General features: G+C 37.5%; 2 protein-coding genes across 3 annotated transcripts; one reads left to right on the top strand and one right to left on the bottom strand.

The window, feature by feature from the left end:
• The first annotated feature begins 683 nt into the window (after window positions 1–683).
• LOC115625134 (activin receptor type-2B) lies at window positions 684–9,250 on the top strand. The gene is made up of 7 exons (XM_030520053.1): window positions 684–1,155; window positions 5,270–5,455; window positions 5,540–5,716; window positions 7,129–7,274; window positions 7,340–8,062; window positions 8,211–8,303; window positions 8,363–9,250. Exons 1-7 carry the CDS (start codon window positions 1,107–1,109, stop codon window positions 8,540–8,542), a joined length of 1,554 nt encoding a protein of 517 aa, XP_030375913.1. The 5' UTR covers window positions 684–1,106; the 3' UTR covers window positions 8,543–9,250.
• Window positions 9,251–13,747: 4,497 nt separating this feature from the next.
• Window positions 13,748–17,116, bottom strand: LOC115625336 (protein transport protein SEC7). Of its 2 annotated transcripts, XR_003995524.1 has the most exons (7): window positions 16,977–17,116; window positions 16,536–16,784; window positions 16,107–16,164; window positions 15,971–16,039; window positions 15,347–15,898; window positions 15,109–15,272; window positions 13,822–13,848 (listed from the first exon to the last, which is right to left on the bottom strand). XR_003995524.1 is itself a non-coding variant. In XM_030520361.1 (6 exons), exons 1-6 carry the CDS (start codon window positions 16,983–16,985, stop codon window positions 15,160–15,162), a joined length of 1,050 nt encoding a protein of 349 aa, XP_030376221.1. In that variant the 5' UTR covers window positions 16,986–17,116; the 3' UTR covers window positions 13,748–15,159. The 2 variants fall into 2 exon arrangements, 1 of the variants encoding a protein (XP_030376221.1); XM_030520361.1 differs by having other exon boundaries at window positions 13,748–15,272.
• Window positions 17,117–22,194: the final 5,078 nt, after the last annotated feature.

The following is a 22,194-nucleotide window of genomic DNA, read 5'->3' as shown; positions in this document are numbered from 1 at the left end:
AAGCTGAAATAGAAGACTGAACGCTTTTGACTTGTGTATAAAATGTGGAATCCCAAGCAGCAGTTAATTTATGGATTGCTTAGGTGCTTTCGCGTACCACGCCATTTTTCATTCTTCTACCTGGTTTTGTTTATGAGCAGCCATTTAAAAATATATGTTATGGTCAGTATCAACCAAATTGGGTTACATTTTTCGGTATCTTTTGACCTTCGATATCAGAATGTCGAAATACTCAGCAGGCAAATAGAAAAAGGTAGGAAAACGTGCTACGAAATAACACTGCAGGCAATAAACAAAAATGTTTGTTTGTTATTTGAATTTCGGTAAAGTTCCGAAGCCCCTTTTATGTATTGCCGATCTGGCAGCATCAATAAATACTAGCCAAAAATCGGCACTAGTTGTTACAAGAGTTTGATGGCGAGTTGCTGAAACTAAAAATTGTTGTGAATTTGTTCGGTGTTTCTAATTTCATTCTTAAAATGTGCTGGTGCATAGTTTATGTACGGTACTAGACAGCAAATTTTAAAGCGAACAAAAAATACAACGTACACACCACTAACGCTGGTGCTACCTGATGGTCGAACCCGGTTGTTCTTTCTACCATATTTTTTTTATATCGATGTACTGATATCGATATAATTGCGCATTGAGTTTTATTGTAGGCACCATTTATTCTTTGAGAATTAAGTCAGGAAATCAAATTATTAAATTGCTACGTAAAAACGCTATTCAGCAATCTTCAATTACAATGTGATAAAAAATAAGTGATTGTGGCAAACGCATAAGAAGAAAATGCTCATAAAAAAAGCGTGTGGTCCGCATCGCTGCAGCCAGCTCCAGAGCTGCGAGAAATAAAATACATACAAAAGTATGTATGTACATGCATATTTATAACAATAGTGTTTAAGTTAAAAGTGCAGTCTTTAGTGCAATCGCAGTCCACCTTTAAGTTAAAAGTATGTCGTAAATGCTAAGAGAAAGAATTGATAAAACCGAGCTGCATTTGTGTGCCAAAATAAAGTAAAACTCCGTAATCTGACGCGCGTGCACTGTTACGTATAAATTGAATTGTGTATTGGTAAACAAGTTACAGATCGTTCACAGGAATGTCCAAATACGATTTTGAGTTTTATCTAATGGTGCAGCTCATAATGGGTATGTATAATAAGTACATGTGTGTGCATTACTCTCTGCGCGTGCTTTGTAGTTTTTACGCCTACTTATACCAGAAACTGCTTTATCTCATTCACATACTACTACTATTTTTATGTGTATGTCACTACTTTGTGTTCATTGCATACATTTATCAATGTTTCGACTTCTACTATTTTTGAATGTTTCATTTTGTAGACCGTATTTCTATGAGAGAATATATTATGGTATTGGCCACTAACACTAGTAGTTGGTCAGCCCTATATGCTATGGGCGCATTCCTGTGACTCTTTTGTTTTCTCTGCATTGTTGATTTCTTTCCCAACACCGCTATTTTAAACTCATCCTTTCCTAATGGGCGTAATGTTTACTGTTGTGCGCCTACTTTGCTATCACAATTACTTACATATGCATATAAGTATGTATGTACATACATACAATCATGTAAGTAAATATATGTAGTCTCCGGTTTTCTAGAGGAGACGCTCGGGGTGAAATTGTTAGAATCAACTTCTTTTCTATTTATTTTTTAATAACTATGCAAATGGTATTTTGCGTTCGGCCTGATACTAGTTTTAAATGGAGAGAAAATAAACTCGTGTTGCGTAGGGACTAGCAGTCTATAGTAGATTGATTGTAATTTTTTGAATTTTATACTCTGTACCTTCCCTTACACTCCCTATAGGGAGTAACGCCGTTACGCAGCAACAACAACAACAGCTGCGGGCAGAGCTTCGTCAGAGAATATATTTATGGCCATAACTTTCTTCATAATTAACCTATCGTACTGAAACTTGGCATACGGACACATACAGCTGTTGACAACTAATTAACAACGACTAGAATTGAAGGGATTCTTCGACTCTCATAATAACTACAGTTGATCTAACGGTACCTAATCACCACTTATGTATATCTTCTTTAACTATTCCTTTTTATAAATGTGTCGCAGTTTTAATAAGCGCGGCAACGTTCAATTATTAATTTCGATTTTGGAGTTGTGTGATTTTTTCTGCCGTGCCAGCTAATTAGCAACGATTTCAAAAAATGTTGAAATGTTTGCAATTTTGGTATATTTGTATACAAATCAAGTAAGTTTTTGTAGATTATGGTTCTGAGAACGCATTTTAATCAAATTTGGTCAATAGAAAATATAATCAATCATGGAAAAAGGTAAAAGATGTGCCCCGGCCCTATGTAAAACAATTTTGGGCTTCAGGACCCTGGCATGTCCTATCAGGCAATATCAACATTCCTAAGTTACTTAAAAAAGATGGTTTTCAATGATCGTAAGCATTTTCAAAAGTATGACACAATAGAAAATATTCCACGCAAAAAGAGACCACGCAAAACATCGAAGCACAAGGATAGCAAGGTTGTTTGGATCCTCGTAGGGGATCTGTAGACATCCAGCTTGAATTTTGGTATCAAAACGATGCAACAATATCTTAAGATGCGGTCGCTGGTCGTTTGGTTAAGACTTGGGTCCATCGGCGAAACTTACGCATCGCGCAAATGGTGACAATTGCGCAAAGGCGACGACGCTGGAACCCATGTTGATTGAATTTTTAACAAATGGAAATATTTAGTCCGGACTGATGAAATAATTATAAACCGACTTGGTAGAAAATATATGCGAAGCAAAAAAGTAGTAAATCTTTATCCAAAGTGTGTGCAACTGTCGTCAAGTATGGTCGAGGAAAAATAAATATTTCAGAGTGTTTCTCATGAAACGGACTTGGTCTCATATTCCGCATCGAGAGAATTGTGACTTGGGAGAAGTATGTCGATATATTGAGGGATGTCTTAATAGCATAGGCGAATAAAAACAAGAGAGAACGCAACAGTCGAGCAAGCTCGACAGAAAAATAGCCTGTACTCTCCCAAAAAAAAAAAAAATTAAATTATTAAAAAAAATTTAATTAATTTATTAAACATATATTAAGAAAATTTATTTAATACATACATAGAAGACATGTTTATGTACAGTTATACATTTACATCAAGTGTCTATGCGTGTTTATATGCGTGTATGTATGCAGCACAAAGTTGAACCAAAGCAGCAACAACAACAATAGCTGCGGGCATCGCTGGAAGCAGAGCATGGGCAGCGATTTTATTTATGGCTATAACTTTCTCCAGAATTGACCTATAATGATGAAACTTGGCATACGGACACATAAGCACTAACTGGACGTAACTACTAAAACTGATTTCAAAATTCCAAGAATTACGGAAGTTATAAAAAATACACGAATTGTGGGGGAGTGGGGGTGTGGGGGGTGTATCAGAATAAAAAAATAAATTTGACCTGCCTAGGGCTTAGGGGAACCTGGATACCAAGTTTGGTAATTCTTGCTCTTGTACCTTCTTGATCCTTGAGCGTTTTTACTTGTTTTTACTAATCAAGTAAACGTTGTTAATTAGTTGTCTCGGTCAAACCCGTGGTATGGGCAGGAAATCACTCATAAAAAATAATATAAATAAAATAATAATAATATAAAATAATAATAATATAAAATAATAATAATATAAAATAATAATAATATAAAATAATAATAATAATAAATAATATCCGAATAAAAAACCAGTAAAAAAGCTAAAGTCGGGTGTCCCGACTTTGAAATACTCTGTACATATGTTTAGAATAATTATAGAGATTAAAAAAAGTAAGAGAATTAAAAAAAAAATTTTGGAGTGATTTTACCTCTTTTGGTATTCGTACTAACTTAAAGGGTGTATAATTGCACATACATAGCAATTGCGTCTGTGTGAGTGTATGTACATATGCCTATGCGCATATATTCGTGTCTGTGTAAACATGTTAGCAGTCAACCAAACAGCAACATCAACAACAGCCGCGGGCAGCGCTGGAGCAGCAAATATATTTATGGCTATAACTTTTGTTAATTCGGTCTTGATGAAACTTGGCATACGGACATATAATTGCTAACTGTTGGTATTTGCAAAATTTTAGTTCGAAGTTCCAAGTATTACGGGAGTTAGAGAACATCGCGATTTGCATGGGAGAAGGGGGGGGGGGGGGGGGGGGGGAGAAAGGGAAATTCCAAAATACACATTTTCTGAGTATTCACATAAGGCATCTTGGACTAAAATTTGGTGTCCGTAGGTCTTATAGTCTTCGAGATATAGGTGATTATACGAATGGCGTTACGGAAAAACTCCCATAGGGGGAAGTGGGCGGAAAAATAAAACAAACTCGTATAGCGTACACACATAAGGCATCTTTGTGCAAAATTTGGTGTCTTTAGCTTGTATAGTGTCTCAGATCTAGGTGATCATACGGTCGGACAGACGGCAAAGTAATTTGCTACTTGTTGAGAAATTTCAACTATCTCTTAAATACCCTTTACCAACTGCAAAAAAAAAGCAAAAACAAAAAAAGGGAATATTTTTGTATTCAATACCGTACATTTTGAAATTCGAAACACATAGAAGGAGTCGGTGTGTACCTCCAAAAATAAAATAAATATATTTGACATCATATCGGTGTGTCTGTGTGTACGAACATCAGGTTCTCGGAAAGTATGATAGCTGGGAAAACTAAACTTGGTTGGTCTACGCCCTAGGAAGGACAAGTTTATTTTTTGTAGTATACTACATGACTTATAAATTATAGATGTTCTACTAGACTTACACTCATTAACGTAGATTCGAGAGAATGCGTAGAATGCATTGGCCCTGTGTCTGTTCGAATGCAGTTCAACAACGTTGGCCAATGGAGCTACTTTTGTTTAGTCTGAGAACGAAATGGGGATGTATGCGCTGTGTGCTGTTTAGGACAGAAGGGACAGCAGGTATCATTGGCCCATTGCATTTTGCTTTCAATGGCAACACTCGCAATCCCTGGGCTAGGCAGCATAAGCCTATTGGTGCTGGCTCGTTTGGTGGAATGGTCGCTCGGTCGGTTCGAGAATGTGATATGCTTACAAAGAAATCCACCGCGCGCACCACCATCGACCAGCCCACTTACCCAAATTAAACAAACTTATACATATTTGCATGTCCCTGCTTAACCTTCCTTTGTACAATGTATATTTATACAATGCGTGCTCATGTGGGTGTATTTTCTCGTCCCATTTCTTTTCGACATCAGGTAGCCTGCTGCTGCACACCAATGGCGCCATCCTACCCGAGGGGCACAACATTAACTGTATGCACTACGACGAGAAGAATTGCAGTAGTGTGCCCCATGGTTGTACCACAACGATTAAGCGTTGCCCGGTCGAGGGAGACAAGCATCCCAGCTGCTATGTACTGTGGACCTCCGACGCTCTAACAGGTATGTTTTAAAAGTGGTCGTCCACGCACAAAATCTCCAACTCTCTTGATTGTTTTTTTGTGTCGTCTTTGGGGCTACCTGCAGGTGAGTCCAAAATCAAAATGAAGGGCTGCTTCACGGACATGCACGAATGCAATCAGACCGAGTGCGTTACTGGCGAAAAACCACGCCAAAACGGGATTCACTTTTGTTGCTGCAAGAGCTCGCTATGCAACACGGATCAGAAGTATATTCCAACCACAACGGAGGCAACAACGCAAGGTAACCAGTATTCCCTACTCTTGCTCGAGTTAACCTCAATTTAGGCTTTTCCTATTTGGTAATTTTTCATTGAATTTTGTTCTACTATTTGCTTCCCTCCTTTCATTACATCTTCAACTTGCGCCCAGAGCATCTAAGGGTTGTTGTTGATACATATATATATATATATATATATATATATATATATATATATATATAAATATATATATATATATACATATATATATATATACAAATATTCGTTTGTGTGTATGTGCATGTGCATGGGGGATCACCAACTTAGGCACTCGCGATGCTGATGGCAGCAGGCCATCCCTTCGCCACTCGGCCCTAGCTGCGTTTTTGGTGTTAACGAACTCCCGACGTGAGCTGCCGACGATGCCTGCCGATGTTGCAACAACAGCAACTAGGCGAATGCGGCACCATCACCAGCAGTGCCAAGTGCTGCATGTGTTTCAATTTCAGTACCTGGCTGTGCTTCCATGGCTGCGCATACATTTTGCACATTTCCACCTAGTCCTGTTTTTTAAATATTTCTTTTAATATCCCTATCAGAAGGTGGAAGGAGCATACTAAAAAGTGGGAAGGTATTTAAGCGTGGTACACACAGGAGTTCGTCTGTATAAACGCCGAAAAGTTTTGAATCAGAACTATAAGTAAATCCTACTTAGTAAAATAACATTTTTGTTTACCAAGCTTGCCATTTTTATAGTAGGGGTCTCGTAGTAATCTCGAACAGTTAATTATATCGTATTGCTGCATTCGGAGTAATTGGTACAACCCAGTTTATATTAGTTAAAAGGCTGTGGTTGGGAGGAGAGCATGTGCAGGGTATTCAATAGTCGGCTTGGCGCGACGTTTAATGGGGTGTTGCTGGCGTTTCCTTTGCGATGCTTGCCTTATTTGCATATGCCTTTTGTACGGTGCACTTTGTTGTTTTGTTTTTGTGCTTACCTCGCCGTTATGTCGACAAGGGAAAAAGGCAGAAAAAAGGAATTGGGGGCGAACTTTCGTTTTTTCGTTTTGCCTACTCTATGAGTACGTAAGTATGTATGTATGTAAATATGTATGTATGCATGTATGTATGTATATGCCAGGTTAACATGTATGCGACCCCAGTTTCAAACTACAGGTGCCACTTGAGATGCTGTTAACCTGTAGGTATGTGTTTACATGGGATTGCCGAAATTTAAAGGCGTTGTGTTATATAAGTGATATTTTCATAACGATAGATCCGTTCTATTTCCGAAATATGCATTTTATTGAGAAAACCTCTTAGTGTGCTCAAATCTATTAGCGATAGCGCAATCTCTGTATTTTGAGTAGGATAGTGTTAATTAAATTGGTTATTTTTCCTACCATATCCAGCTGTTTCAGTTTTTAATTTTATGTGTATTCAATATTCTTTGCAGTGCCGAAAGAGAAGACGCAGGACAATAACAATATGATATATATTATTATCGGTAGCATAGTTTCTACCGTTTGTGCGATCTTTCTTATAGGGGCGTTAATCTTCTACAGACGCCGCAAGCAGGCGCATTTCAATGAGATACCAACTGTAAGTTTTTGTAAAAAGCACAACTATCCAAAAACATGAACAAAATGTATCATAATTTTTCGCAGCATGAGGCAGAAATAACAAATTCTTCTCCGCTGCTCAGCAATCGTCCAATACAATTGCTGGAGAAAAAGGCGAGCGGACGCTTTGGTGATGTGTGGCAGGCAAAGCTACATGGTCAGGATGTGGCCGTAAAGGTATTTCGCATGCAAGAAAAGGAGTCGTGGACCACGGAAAACGAAATCTACAAGCTACCACGCATGCGTCACCCGAACATTTTGGAGTTCCTGGGCCACGAAAAGCACTTGGATAAGCCTGAATACTGGCTTATATCAGCATACCAGCATAATGGCTCACTTTGTGACTATCTTAAATCTCATACCATAAGTTGGGTGGAGCTATGTCGCATTGCAGAGTCTATGGCGAACGGTTTAGCTCACTTGCATGAAGAGATACCAGCCAGCAGAACAGAGGGTCTTAAACCATCAATTGCGCATCGTGATTTCAAGTCGAAGAATGTATTGCTAAAGGGAGATTTGACCGCTTGTATAGCCGACTTCGGCTTAGCCATGATATTTCAGCCGGGAAAGCCATGCGGTGACACACACGGACAGGTGGGCACGCGTCGCTACATGGCGCCTGAAGTTCTCGAGGGCGCTATCAATTTTAATCGCGATGCTTTTCTGCGCATCGATGTCTATGCCTGTGGTTTGGTCTTGTGGGAAATGGTTTCGCGCTGTGATGTCGTCGGACCGGTGGGCGATTTTCAGTTACCATTTGAAGCCGAGGTTAGTAATAAAGATTTTTTTTATGATTCCAACCAGTGTATACTTTGGACAAACTCACATTGCGGGATTCCTGCTAGTTCGTTAAGATAATTGCGTTAGCAACTTCTTTTTTGTGGCACAATTTCACAGTATTCCTTCTCTTTTGTAGCTCGGTCAGCGTCCGACCCTTGATGAAGTGCAGGAGAGCGTTGTGATGAAGAAGTTGAGGCCGCGTCTATTAAACTCATGGCGCTCACACCCGGTACGCATAAATTCAATTTTCTGTCTACCGCTGTGTAATAACTCTTTCTTTATGTATAGGGTCTGAGTATATTCTGTGACACCATGGAGGAGTGCTGGGATCATGATGCTGAGGCACGTCTCTCGTCATCGTGTGTTATGGAACGGTTCTCCCAAATGAACAAGTACCCGACTACGCAGCTGCTGATTAAAAATCATACAAATATTAACGATGCAAAAGAATCCACAAATTGTTTATAGAAAAGGTACTAAATCACAGCCCTTAAATGAAAGTAAAGAGCTGTGATTTAGTGATTGATGTTTTTGATGATTTTGCGCTCATTGTCGCCAATCGAAGGCAGCTTTTAGTTTAAGTTTCGATTAATGCAGCTTTTATATGTGCATACATTTTGAAATGTATCGTAGTCTTATAGTTTTGTAAAGTCGTCTTTATCCATGCATGCAAATAGACACACACATACCCAGACAAACATGTTCATACATATTAATCGTTCTAAGCTAAAAGAACAAACTATAAGCAAATACTTAGACGATGTGTGCCGGCCAATTTCAATTTACGTCTTAAAATCGACTTATTAGCCAGATCGTGCTCAAATGGTTTTGAAACGTAAACTGCTCTTGCCGCCAATAAAATTAATATAAGTCTATATAGTAGGATAGTTCACCTCTCATTTACTTCATTGACTGATTTATTCCGATAGATGTCTTTTTTATTTGCCACTTTCCCATTTTTTCATGTATCCTGTTGAAATTATTAGAAACATTACATATGTTATGTACATAAACCTATTTTTTATGATAAATGTTTATACATCTGTAATGGACAGTCCTTTGTTAACAGTAACCTAGCAATTCAAGGAATCACAAAGTTCTTTAAGCTATTATTTTTATTGTTTCAATTTTGTTTTCCTTATTTGCTTATGTATACAATTTTGTATTTTCCACACAATCGTTTGTTTGTGTTTTTAGTAGTTTGACTTTGAATAAATGATTTTTAGTTTTAATGTGTTTTGTTTTTTTATAATTTTAGACGATTGTCAATTGTAAGTACATAATTGTGCCAATAGCAGCCCGCATGTAAAGTATTTGGAAACATTTTTTGAGCAACATACACACATATACATATGTTTGTACGATGGTTTAATTTTTCCAGCATATATATATATTTAAAGATAGAAGTAAAATTTAAATGCAATTCTACTGAACAGTACAAGCAAAACCTGATGTTTTCAAATGAAAGTTTCTTTTAACAAAGAATGTAACTTAAGCGCATAAGTTCATATACGTATACATGTAAACTTTCAACTTTCCGTGGGTAAGCAGTAATATGTTTAACAAACATATTGTATACATAATTTACAAAAATTCATCGGACTACTTAAATAAGCATGTTAAAGTATTAATATTGTTACGTCTATAGCAGTATGCTAAGGCAACGATAGTTTTAACAAGCCGCTTGCTCGTTCCCGAATTGAACACCCTGCGTACATATGTATTTAACATCAATCAAAAATGTACTTGTATGCATATATAAATTTCAAAGATGAAAAAACAAATTAATTTCTTAAGTGAAAAATAGGTATACATAGGTACACATTTTCTAAGAAAGAGACAAGACGCATTCAAAATAATTAAAATAGTTTCGCAATACAAATAATGCTTCACTACCTGATTTGCATTACAGAAAACATACTGAATTTACTATTATTTCTAAATAGCTGAGTTATGATTCTTACATGTAGTAAGGAATCGTAATGTATCTAACTTTTTATTTTAAATTTCTTATGGTGCTGTCAATTTTATTTTATCGTACCAAATAATTGACAAAGTTGCGAAACACAACTATAATAGATCAGCTATTGAATGATAAACAGATACAGAATTTATAAAACTTAAAAATTGATTATCGTAGCCATTACATATCAAAATGTCACACGGACAAATGGTACGAGGAGTCGAAAAATAAGATCGAAGTTGAATCAACAAGCCAACAATAATTTATATCTGCTCGAATGTCCCTTACACAATTTTATATGCGTAGCTATTTATAAATACAGCCAGCCCGGCAGACAGACAGAGCAGTTAAAAATGAAAACCAAATAATATAGTACTTATATACATATGTATGTTTTTCACATATGAAATCGCAAAGCAAAAAATGAATAAAATGTTTTTAAAACATCAAATTCTCAACGGCATACAAGTTTTATGAAAACATATAATTAAACAAAATACATATAATAAAATGTATAATATATTTCACAGCATTTCGTGTTTATGAAAAATTTAAATTAATTGTTCTTTAATAGTAATGGACTTAAAATAAATGCTAAGGAAATGTTTGAAATTTGACTTGAGCCAATGTTTTTTTCCACTTGAATCAGGGGAATCAGCATATCTACTTATGTGTTTGTGGTTATTTGTTACGGTTTTCATAACTTCAAAAATTAATATACGAGTAGTGTAGGTTTTTTATACCCTGTACCCGCAGGGTAAAAAGGCTATATTAGGTTGGTGCAAAGTATGTAACATACAGTGCAAAGTAGAGATGGGCACGGGCCGGCTATTTTCGGCCCGACACGACACGGCCACGAAATTAACTTTTAGAAACACGCACGCGCACGCACGACGAAAATTTTTCTTAACACGGCCCAAAACGAACTTTTTATATATTAAATATAAAAATTAAAAAAAATATATATATATATATATAAACATTACAAATTTTTATTCAGAAAGATTATCTTATCAATATTTGAGCTAAGAAGCCGAGTACGTCGCTCATTTAAAATATGTCCAGAAGTGGAAAAAACTCGTTCGCTTGTTGCAGAGCTGACAGGGATATTGAGTATATGCCTTGATAATTGCTTTAGCATTTTAAATTTTGTTGCTTTTTTCCAGAATGTTAGCACACAAATTCCTGGATCAACAACACTACTTATATAGTCATCTATTTCAATATCCATTCTTGACCTGTCCAATTTAATTTTTTTTTTGAATTATTAGTGTCCAAAAATTCAGAAAAGTCGTGTTGACTATTGGGTGCTTCGTTTTCTGATTCAAGTGTTAAATAGTTATTTAAGCTATCATTTATTTCAGCTAGCATCGATTTTAGTGTTCTTTCGTGTTTCCTCGTGCGTGTATTGTCGTGCCTTCTTGGCTCAACACGAACACGCACGGCCACGCACGAAATCGGAATTTACAACACGAACACGCGGGCCCACGCGTGGCACGAAGTGCAAAGTTTTGTGTCTCTATCTCTTATAGTCTCTGAGATGAGATGAGGTGTTCATACGGACAGGCACACATATGTAGATCGACTTGACATGATGATCAAGAATATATATACTTTGTGGGGTCAGCCACGCCTCCTTCTGTATGTTACATATATTCGCATAAAACAGTATATTCTTTGGGTACAGGGTATACAAATTCGAGAATTAAAAAAACTAAAAAAATTGTACAATTTTACCTTGTACATTTCATGTACAGAGTATAAAATAAGAAAGGAATGCTAAAGCCGAGCAGGCTCAACTCTTAAATACCCTATATTATTAATGAATTAAATTAAATTAAACATATAATATTCCATATATGCATAAATACATTTACATTTACATCACAATCCTGTCTATGAGTGTTTGTGTACTTGTACATATGTATGTGTGCATTACATAATTATGTCAAAGCAGCAACAAATACGGCTGCGGACAGAACTTGGGCCTGGTTATATGGCTATAACTTTTTTTCTAATCAATTTATCATAATAAAACTTGGGATACGGATATATAATCACTATTTTAGTTTAAAATTCCATGAATAACGGGAGCTATAGAAAATCGTGAATAGCGGGGAAAAGGGGGGGGGGCATATCGGAAAAAATAAGCAAACTTGCCCTTTCTTGGGCTTAGGAGAATCTGGATACCAAGTTTGGTTATTCTAGGTCTTATACTTTCTGAGATCCTTGCGTTCATACAGGCAGACGGTATGTCATCCTGATCAAGAATATATAGACTTTATGGGATCTGCCACGCCTCCTTCTGTGTGTTACATGTACACTCGCACAAAACTAATATATCCTTTTACCCTTTGGGTACAGGGTATAAAAATCTAAAGTCTACTATCCCTCATACTAATATATATATGTATATAGTGTTGGACACATGCGAAAAATTCCAGCACACACATATGTGTACCACAATTGGGTGTGGGCGTATTTAACAAAGATCTTGGTCCTTTTCAAACTGATAAATACTTGAGCCCTGTAGACACTCTCAGAACACTTAAACACAAATTAATATCTTAATATACGTTACACCTGCGTAAAGAAATGAGTGCCTCCGAAATGATAGTTACGCGTATTTACCTTTTAAAGTCCATTAAATGAGCGACATAATTCTTTCATTGATAAGTATTATTTCACATAATGCAATGATAGCAGGAAGAAATATGTTGGGTAGTAAAAACTATATCTCCAGAATCTGTTCAGCTGTATGATTTACCTGATGCTTTGTTAAGCTTGCATCTGTTATAAGAGAAATTGCTTCAGATTTAAATTCTTCTAAATTAAAATAGTAAAGAGAACATGAAAAAGAAAAAATTATACATTCTACAAACTGCATAACAATGCAGCACAAGAACAGCGAAAGAGAACAATACTTTTTATCCCTGAAGGATTACACAAAGAGGGGTCAGATGATATAAACCGCATAGAATATTAAGACTTAACTAATACATACTTAAACACATATTCTATTGGAAATTAGGGGGATAGTATTTATAATAAAACCTTGTTCTTAAAGAATATTGATGTGACACATTTGGAGACAAATTCAGGCTCCATTTATTTTTAGGGGGGTCTATGGCATCCGATCACACTGGTATTGTCCCGATTTAATCCTTGATTATTGGAATGACAGTTTTCTAAGTCGATAATAATCTGGGTGCTCCATTGATTTGAGTACATTTCTGAAGCAAAGTATTAAAGACGATATTTAACAAAACATATTCAGGCTTTTCGATTTCATTTTTTAACTTCTAAAATGGACGATACAACCATTAAAAATTAATTTTGAATATTTTTTCAGAGATTCAAACCAAGTACTTGTCAAATCCCCCGAATGAAAACCATATATGTATTTCTTGCTTTCTGTTCCTTTTATTGAATAATATAAGTACATTATATACAAATACGTTAAACAGATCAGAAAATAATACAATGTAATTTGATGTCACCATGATACAATATTCAATTAATCAAACTGCAGGCTTACATAATAATGTTGTAGTATTATTTTAAGTATATGTTTATATGTATATATATATATATATATATATATATATATATATATATATATATATATATATATATATATATATATATATATCTATATATATATATATATATATATATATATATATATATATATATATTTTCACGTCGTCAATGTCTTCCGCCGTTTGATGATGATGTAGACCTTTTTGCTTTCCGAGTTGGGTTATAACACTTTAAGTGCAAGCCATTTTTGAAAGGGTCGATATCATAACTGTTTGGGTACGAAAATTAATGAATGTTTATGTGTCGTTTTCATCCCATATATTCAAGTTTTTCGCTCATCATAAAGCAAGTTAGTACTCGAAAGCGTTCACGATTGGTTGTGCCTTGGTTTATATGCAATATTTTATTTAAAAACTGGTATACCTTTCCACACTTTGGATATAGGGTATAAAAACATAAATTGAATAAAATATTTGAATGGGCTTGCTCCAATATCGACTGAACAAAAATAAAGACTCATTTTCCTTCTGTTTTGTTAATTTTGTGTTTATAACTACAAGGAGAATTATTATTTAATGTTTCATAATTTTCAGAAAACGTTCGGTCAGAAGTTACGCTTTTGTTTGAAAACTCCGAACCCGAAGGGTATTGCTAATGCTACCAATCAACCCTGAACGCTAGAGATGTTGTCCAACAAACTAGCCCGTAGGATACTTGATATATTCTTTACAGTATGGTATGCATATAATGTTTAGGAGCTTGATGAAAACTATAATAATATAGTGTTATTTAGTGTATGACTTTGGACCATTTCAGTTGTAATATTATTTGCAATACGAGTACCCTAAACATTGTGTTCAAGTACCCGTATATGTACTTCAGATTCACCATGTTACCTACATTCCGTTCCGTGTTATCAGACTTATACAACGTGCCACTCTATAAAGTAATACTAAGTATAAATTGTTGCTATATGCAGCTTGGAAAAATGGGCATCTATAAAATATTTTATAATAAAGTTCGGCAACAACATTCTAAGTCCTGTGCGTTTTACATAGGTCTCTTCCTAAAATATATTTTATTTATAAAAGCTACATGTGTGTGTAAGTGTGTTGTGTGTATATGTGTATACGTCAGAGCAATATTTGTGTGTGTGTATTGGGTTTGCCCTTTCAACTATTAGGTATGCCTAGCTCTGGGACTAATAGAGCTTTATTCTCTGGGTTTCACATACATTTTGTTTTTTTTTTTTTTCATATTAATAATGTATGCATGGATGTGTTTATATATAGTTTGTACGATATGTTTGTCTAGGGGATTTACTTACGGGTATAAGAAGAGTATGCGGCTGGGTAGAGCAAGGTAGAAATACACATTTAAGGACGGTTTCTAGGTATAAAAAGCGAAAATACTAGTCAGAGCTTGGAGTACGCGGACAAACCAAGTTGTAAAATTGTTAGAGAACATGATAAGTTAAGTGTACATACATATAGCCCTTGTTCTTGAGTATGCAAGATTATACAATTACATTTTAATAGGTAGAGACGAGTGTATAAATAAAAAACACATGCTCCTTCGCTCAGTAATTGTCACCAACACCGCATTTGGATCGCAAAATGGCGGCCAACCGTTGTGTTAGCGGCTCTGTTGGGGACTCCGAGTCACTGCACGAGGCCGAGGGTACTTTGTTACCTGAAATTGCACATGGAAAAAAGCTGAGTGTAGAACCATGTCGCATTTATTTATGGGAAAACTAGAATACCCACCATTGCTCACATCCAAGTCCGCCGCCGTTGTCTCTCTGGAGTGAAAGTGCAAGCTCACTGGCACTATATCGTCTTCCTCTTCCTCGAGTAGTAGACTGGAGTATGAATGCGTTGTGTTATCGCTACGCCCTCCACCTCCGCTCGAGGAGTTGCGGGAGGAGCCGGAGCCATTGTGTGATGTTGTCGCAAGGCCACCAACATCGCCCGCATCTTGCTGCTCGTCTATTGGTAGGTCATCGCCACTGCTGCTCATGACATCGTCATCTATTTCGTCGTCGTCGTCGTCGTCATCGTCATCGTCGTCATCGTCCTCGTCCAGTGCCTCTCCCTCGTCATCATCCTCGCATTCACTGAGACTTAACGGCTCCTCGGAGCAGCAATTGTTGCAACTACTATTGCTGCTGATAGCTTGAGAGTCGTGCTGACTTTGCAGCTCATCGCAGCCGGCCTCATCGCTCTCGCCTGTCGAAGGATCTGAGCACTGCTGCTCCAATGCAAGTTCCGGAGATGAAGATTTATTATAGTTCTCATCGCTGTCGGTAGATGCAGCAACTACTCCGACCCAAACGGAAAAACCCATAACTAATTGGGTATGGGTTTGAAACGGATAATTTAAATACTTACCCCTCAATTTATCCAGAATAAGTGGATAAAATTCTTTGGCCGTGGCATTATTTGGTTCGTATTGCAAAACTACGGGCATATTAAAAGTTAGTTAGTTAGTTTTCTGGTCCTCGCACGTCATTTCCTATATACTCACTCAGTTTGCAGTACTTTAATGCCTTTTTGTAGTCCTTGAGCATCACGGCCGAAAGAAACTGCAAAACAATGCGTGAAATGAGTCGAGAAGTGCTTTAGAATATCCTAAATCTAACAAAGTTATCAGCAAACAAAGGATTCGTGCCATTGGCCCACATTACGAATAATACACATTATGGATAAAAAAAAATTATAAGATGGAATCAAGGTTAATCGCGACTCAAAACATCCGAAAAGCTGCTGCACAACAGACCGAGCCAAACAACGGCACGCAGTCAATATTATTTTGAAAGGATTTAAATGAAATAAAGGTCGATGTTGGCAATGGAGCAATTTGGATGAACATACTATACGAGTACATACTATATATTGTTATTTATTTGTACTTTTTGAGTCGGGTTTTGCAAGGACGGCGGAAAAATGTTGTTACCTCAGCGAGAAATTCGGTCGGGGCTGACATGCTTTCGTCGGCATCTGTGTATTCGGATAGGCTTTGGCTGAGGTCCTCGCTAGAAACGGATGTGGGTATTGTGGCCGCCACACTGCCATTCACGATGTTTATATTTTGGGCCATGATTGATGCTGTGTTCGGTGAGGTTCCTACACAATTGTCAATGATGCCGCTAACAGACTTGGCCGCGTACACGCCATTGCCATTCGACTCGTCCATGTAGAGTAGCTGTAAAATATTTGAAATTAGTTGATTGAATTCTAGGAATTCACTAGTTTCTACCAATTCCTTATAATTTGTTCAATGCCAATTGCAAACGACATAGATTACAATTTGTCACAGTTTAAATTAAGAAATTAGAGAACTTGTGTTTGAACATTTAGAAGAATTATGTTTTATGACAATTTTATGTGAACTCACGTTGGACATTGTGTTGTAGGCTTCGTTTGATTATTGATTTGCTCTTATTGTATTTTTAAAAATCCACGTTAAAATACAACTAAGTATCATCTGCTTTATTTTTCTTTTACAGGTTTGCGACAACACCTGGTCTGATACAAGTTTAAAATTTCATGGGATTGTCTGAAAGAAAAGAGACTTTTAATTATTCAACTATTGAAGCATTGTTATAGCCTGTACCCAAAGGGTGAAAGGCTATACTAGTTTTGTGCGCATGTATGTAACACACAGAAGGAGGCGTGGCAGACCCCACAAAGTATATATATTCTTGATCAGGATGAGAAGCCGAGTCGATATAGCCTTGTCCGTCCGTCCGTCTGTCCGTCTGTCTGTCCGTCTGTCCGTCTGTCTGTCCGTCTGTCCGTATGAACGCAAGGATCTCAGAAAGTATAAGAGCTAGAATAACCAAACTTGGTTTCCATATTCTCCTAAGACCGAGAAAGTACGAGTTTGAGTTTTTTTTCGATGCACCCCCCCACTCCCCCGCAATTCGTGTTTTTTCTTATAACTTCCGTAATTCTCGGAATTTTGAAATCAATTTTGGTAGGTACATCCAGTTAGTACTAATGTGTCCGTGTGTCAAATTTCATCATGATAGGTCAATTCTGAAGAAAGTTATAGCCATACGTAAAATCGCTGCTCATGCGCTGCCTCTGTCGGCAGCGCTGCCCGCAGCTGTTGTTGTTGTTGCTGCTTTGGTTCAACTTTGTGCTGCATACATACACGCATATAAACACGCATAGGTACGTGATGTAAATGTATGCTGTTAAAACTAAACATAAACATATATTCTAATTTAATTTAATTAATTAATTCATTAATTTTTTTTAATAATTTAATTTTTTTTTTAAATTTTTTTTTTTAATTTTTCTTTTTTTGTGGAGAGTACAGGCTATTTTACTGTCGGGCTTGCTCGACTGTAGCGTTCTATCTTGTTTTGTATTGATGTGTAAGACCAACAACAGTTATATGGATACATAGTTTATATTCAATTATACAGACATATTATTTGATCGGCATGATGATTCGATTTAGATAAGTCCGCCTGAACGCATAACTGCCTGTATGCCATCAAAATGGGTACACTCGAGAAAAATAAGGCACTATATCATCCTAGAATATGCTAAGCATATGCTTCCACAGAATAAACATAGCTGTATAAATATTACTCGTAGTGTATACTCTGAGAACGTACACAAGACTAACCTAAGAAGGTAGAGAATGACATTTCCAAAATGTAATAACGTCAAACTTCTGTAACCTATTCGGTGCATAATATGTCTAAAACGTTGGACCGTTTTTTTTTTTTTTACAAATTTTGACTTTTGCTACACTTAATTATAATTTTTCAGAGCTAATGCTTGAATTAGTGCTATTAATTAAAGTTTAAATAAATTTTATTGCGTGATTTGAAGCTCTGGTGATCCATATATCATATCACCCTCTGCTAGGACAGACTGTTTTTATTGTCTTTCTGACTTATTTATGGCTTATGTACACCTAATTCTGTTTTTACACGGTAGATTGGTTCCTAAAAAAGTCGTGTAAAAAAGACCGTGTAAAAACAGAATTACGATCAGGGATCATTTACATAATTGGTTTGGTTTAGCACCCATTTCTTCTTACTTCAGTTTCGGTATATTTTTTTTAACAGAAAGTCGTTTCAATTGCAATACTTTTACTCGGTAGGCAACACTTTGTAGATCTTTAACATTAACATTAACAAGGACAGCCTGTCGGAAATTCGCGCATTACAAGTGTTTTATATAGTCAAAATTTCGGGTGCATTGGTTAAGACTCAAAAGATCTTATAAAAACTTTCTACGTTTCAATAAAAATAAATTAGGTCACGGATTTGCTTATAATGGACCGCTCTATTCAACTCGCCCGAAATGTAGTGTTAACCAAGGAAGACAAAGTTTCGTTGCGTAATCTACTCAAGTGGGTAAACGAGACCCTTTGTTGCAACATCGAGGCAGTAGATCAGTTGCGAACCGGCGCTGTTTATTGCCAGCTGATGCACTGCCTCTTCCCATTTAGTGTTTCCATGCACAAGGTGCGCTTAGTGAGCAATCTTGAATTTGAGTTTGTGAAAAACTTCAAGGTACTGCAGGCCGCTTTTGATCAAATTAACGTCACAAAGGACATACCGGTTACGGAGCTTACGGAGGGGAAGGGGAACCAGGAGTTTCTGCAATGGTTCTACAAGTTTTTCCAGTGCAACAAGACCAACAATCCATACGATCCCCTGGTGGTGCGTAACCATATGCCCATAGGCATGTACGTTACCCCAGGCTGGCAAGATTGTGGTCGCAACGCGCGAGTAGCTCAGGAATCCGACAGCATGAGCATGAAGCTGCGATTATCGGCCAATAGCAACGCAACAAGACAACTCCGCAGTGTCTCACGTGTCGACAAAACGGGTCGTGCACAGTCCGAAACGCGATCTGAGACATTCAGCACGAATAGGCAGTATTGCCCCCCGAATCGGCGGGGACTTTTCCACACGGCACTCGGGATGTCATCGGTGGCATCCAACTCTAGAGAGTCGAATAGCACCGCCACTCGCAATGGACGCTCCATGTCGGCGGCACCGTCCACATTTCGATCGCAATGTGCCATAAATGATCAACCGCGACAGGGACAGATACGACGCTTCCCACCTGCTCAGGCAGAAACACGGCCACGCTTACAACAGCTAGCGAGACGTCGGAAAAGGCAAGAATCTCCCTCCACGTTCTGCTCTGAGGCACGATATGTGCCATTGCCGGACTCGCCAACATGTTCTATGGATGGGGATGAGGACGAGACGCGACGTAGGCCACAGAACGCTCGACCTGGGAACGCAAAGCCAGCTGCCACGACTACACAAAGTCGCCCAACTCCGGTGAATGCCGAGCTATTGGAACGTGTAGATAGGGCTATTTCGCTTGCTCCTTATGATGTCAACGAATTAGTCGTCGCGTTGCACCGTTTGGTTGCTGGTGAGCCGGTTGAGGAGAGCGCGTTGGACGACTAATTGGAAAAGAGCAGTGCCAGACTAAAAACAAATTTTAGAAGGAGACTATCAGAAAAACATTAAGTGAACGTAGAAGTGACGAAGAAATGAGAATTCGACAGCTCCTTGTCGCTCCGTGGATTAGGCCTACAGGGGAGACCACGTTAAAAAAAACGCGCCAACATCTCTACCTCAGTGGTGGTGTGGAAATGAGATGGTTTATTCCTAGCAAATTTCTTCATATGTACAAGTATTTGAGGGTGTATTCACAATTAACCAACCAATTTCACGATGATGGGCCCACCTTAGTTCCAATACAAGAAGCTATAACTTTACTTTTTAAGCCGGATTATTCAAACCGAGTCTGAAACACTTGAGTAGTATGGGCAAACGAGCCTTAAATTGCAATATGATATATACTACATGGCGATCCATTTAGTCTATTTAGTGCAGTTTCCACTGGAAACCTTAGCAAAAATTCAGTATCATATGTGTAGTCCGTTTATTGGAAACGCCCTCTCATTGTGCACTTTGCTCTCACTCAGCCTTCTGTTGTTGTTTTTAAAATTGCAAAAGTTAACTAAGCAACTTTCAACTGAGTTCGACTCTGGAGAACAGTCGCTTAGTCAATATAAGTTTGTGTCTCCGCCCAAACGTAGGTTAGAGCCTCAATTTCTTAAGGTACCGCCTTGCTCGGCGCCGTCAACCTCATTACGCCCAAGTTCTCCAGTAGATCTTGATCTATCGCCAGCAATCTCGTTGTCTGCTTCCACTGGAAATTTGTTTGAAATTTCCTCCATACAATTTTCTGCAATTTCCCCCGCAGTCTCATCACGAGCTGCAGTTTGTGCGTCAGTTACTGCTCTGCCTCAGCCCCCGTCTCTCACTGTTATAGCTCCCAGAAGACAAGTTTTTGTATCAAGGTAATTTAATTAAATTAATTAACAAAATTAATTTAATTAATTAACTAAATTAAATATAAAATATTCCATGCATGCATACATTCATTTACATTTACATCAGAATCGTGCCTATGCGTGTTTGTGTACTTGTACATATGTATGCATGTGTGCATTGGGCCTGGCTATATGGCTATAACTTTCTTTCCGATCATTCTATCATAATGAAACTTGGTATGCGGATATATAATGACTAACTAATGTGACTACCAACTTTTAGTTCGAAATTCCAAGAATTACGGGTGTTATAGAAAATCGTTAATAGGGGTGAGTGGGGGGGGGGGTGGATCAGAAAAAATGAACAAACTCGTCCTTTCTCGGGCTCAGGAGAATCTGTATACCAAGTTTGGTTATTCTAGCTCTTATACTTTCTGAGATCCTTGCGTTCATACAGACAGACAGACGGACAGACAGACGGACAGACGGACATGGCTATATCGACTCGGTTTGTCATGCTGATCAAGAATATATATACTTTGTGGGGTCTGCCACGCCTCCTCCTGTGTGTTCCTTTGTGTACAGGGTATAAAAAGTGTATTGTTTTGTTTGGTTCTATTCGACACCAAAATTGTTGCTAGCTTTTTCAACTCTCTGCAACATATCTTCTTCTTTTGATAAATTTAAATGATATTGATTACAACAGCCAGAGCAATCAATAGTAATTGGATTACGTTAGCGCCGACCTTTACACAAATCCAAGCACAAGACCAAAGTGCAAAAGGTTGTTACAAAAGTTCACAAAACATTGCAATGTGTAATAGTAGCAAATGCTAATTTTAAATCCATCTGACACACATGTGTGAAGACCACATTAGACCTGTGTGTGTGCCGTCGAGGAGATACGTGCAAGAGTTGGGAATTCGGGTCCGCGACTTTCAAGTTAACGGATGAGCCCGTATGTATACAATTACGGTATGTACATATGAACATTATGTATGCATGAAATAAAAGACTAACAAATATTCGAATGTTGTAAATATTCCGGACCCTCGAAAAACCCAGAGCTCTTAAATGAATAGTATTAAGTCGACAGATTGGCATTCACTTTCAGCGCAGGTCCATTTCCTGCACGTATGCAGCGAAAAGCGAAATTTAATTGCGCGCCAGTGAAATAAGGCAGCTCAGCACGCAAATAATTTTTGTTTTCGCCATCAGAGTGCTACAAATATAAGAAATCGTCTTCGCTGTTGCCTTTTCAATGTCTCGGGGCTTTTAATTGGCG

This window comes from Scaptodrosophila lebanonensis, unplaced genomic scaffold (assembly GCF_003285725.1).
Source record: "Scaptodrosophila lebanonensis strain 11010-0011.00,11010-0021.00 unplaced genomic scaffold, SlebRS2 tig00000072-arrow-pilon, whole genome shotgun sequence".
Classification (NCBI taxonomy): Eukaryota; Metazoa; Arthropoda; class Insecta; order Diptera; family Drosophilidae; genus Scaptodrosophila; species Scaptodrosophila lebanonensis.
The sequence above is the reverse complement of the archived record's forward strand: the minus strand, read 5'-3'. Positions and strand labels throughout refer to the sequence as shown.

Bases quoted from the DNA above. Each gene is read 5' to 3' on its own strand.
- LOC115625134 (XM_030520053.1), top strand. From the start codon at position 1,107: ATGTCCAAATACGATTTTGAGTTTTATCTAATGGTGCAGCTCATAATG. The intron at 7,275-7,339 runs GTAAGTTTTTGT...AATTTTTCGCAG, and splicing joins ATTTCAATGAGATACCAACT to CATGAGGCAGAAATAACAAA. The intron at 8,304-8,362 runs GTACGCATAAAT...CTTTATGTATAG, and splicing joins ACTCATGGCGCTCACACCCG to GGTCTGAGTATATTCTGTGA.
- LOC115625336 (XM_030520361.1), bottom strand. The intron at 15,899-15,970 runs GTAAGTATTTAA...GGGTCGGAGTAG, and splicing joins TATTCTGGATAAATTGAGGG to TTGCTGCATCTACCGACAGC. The intron at 15,273-15,346 runs GTGGGTATTCTA...GTGCAATTTCAG, and splicing joins GGACTTGGATGTGAGCAATG to GTAACAAAGTACCCTCGGCC.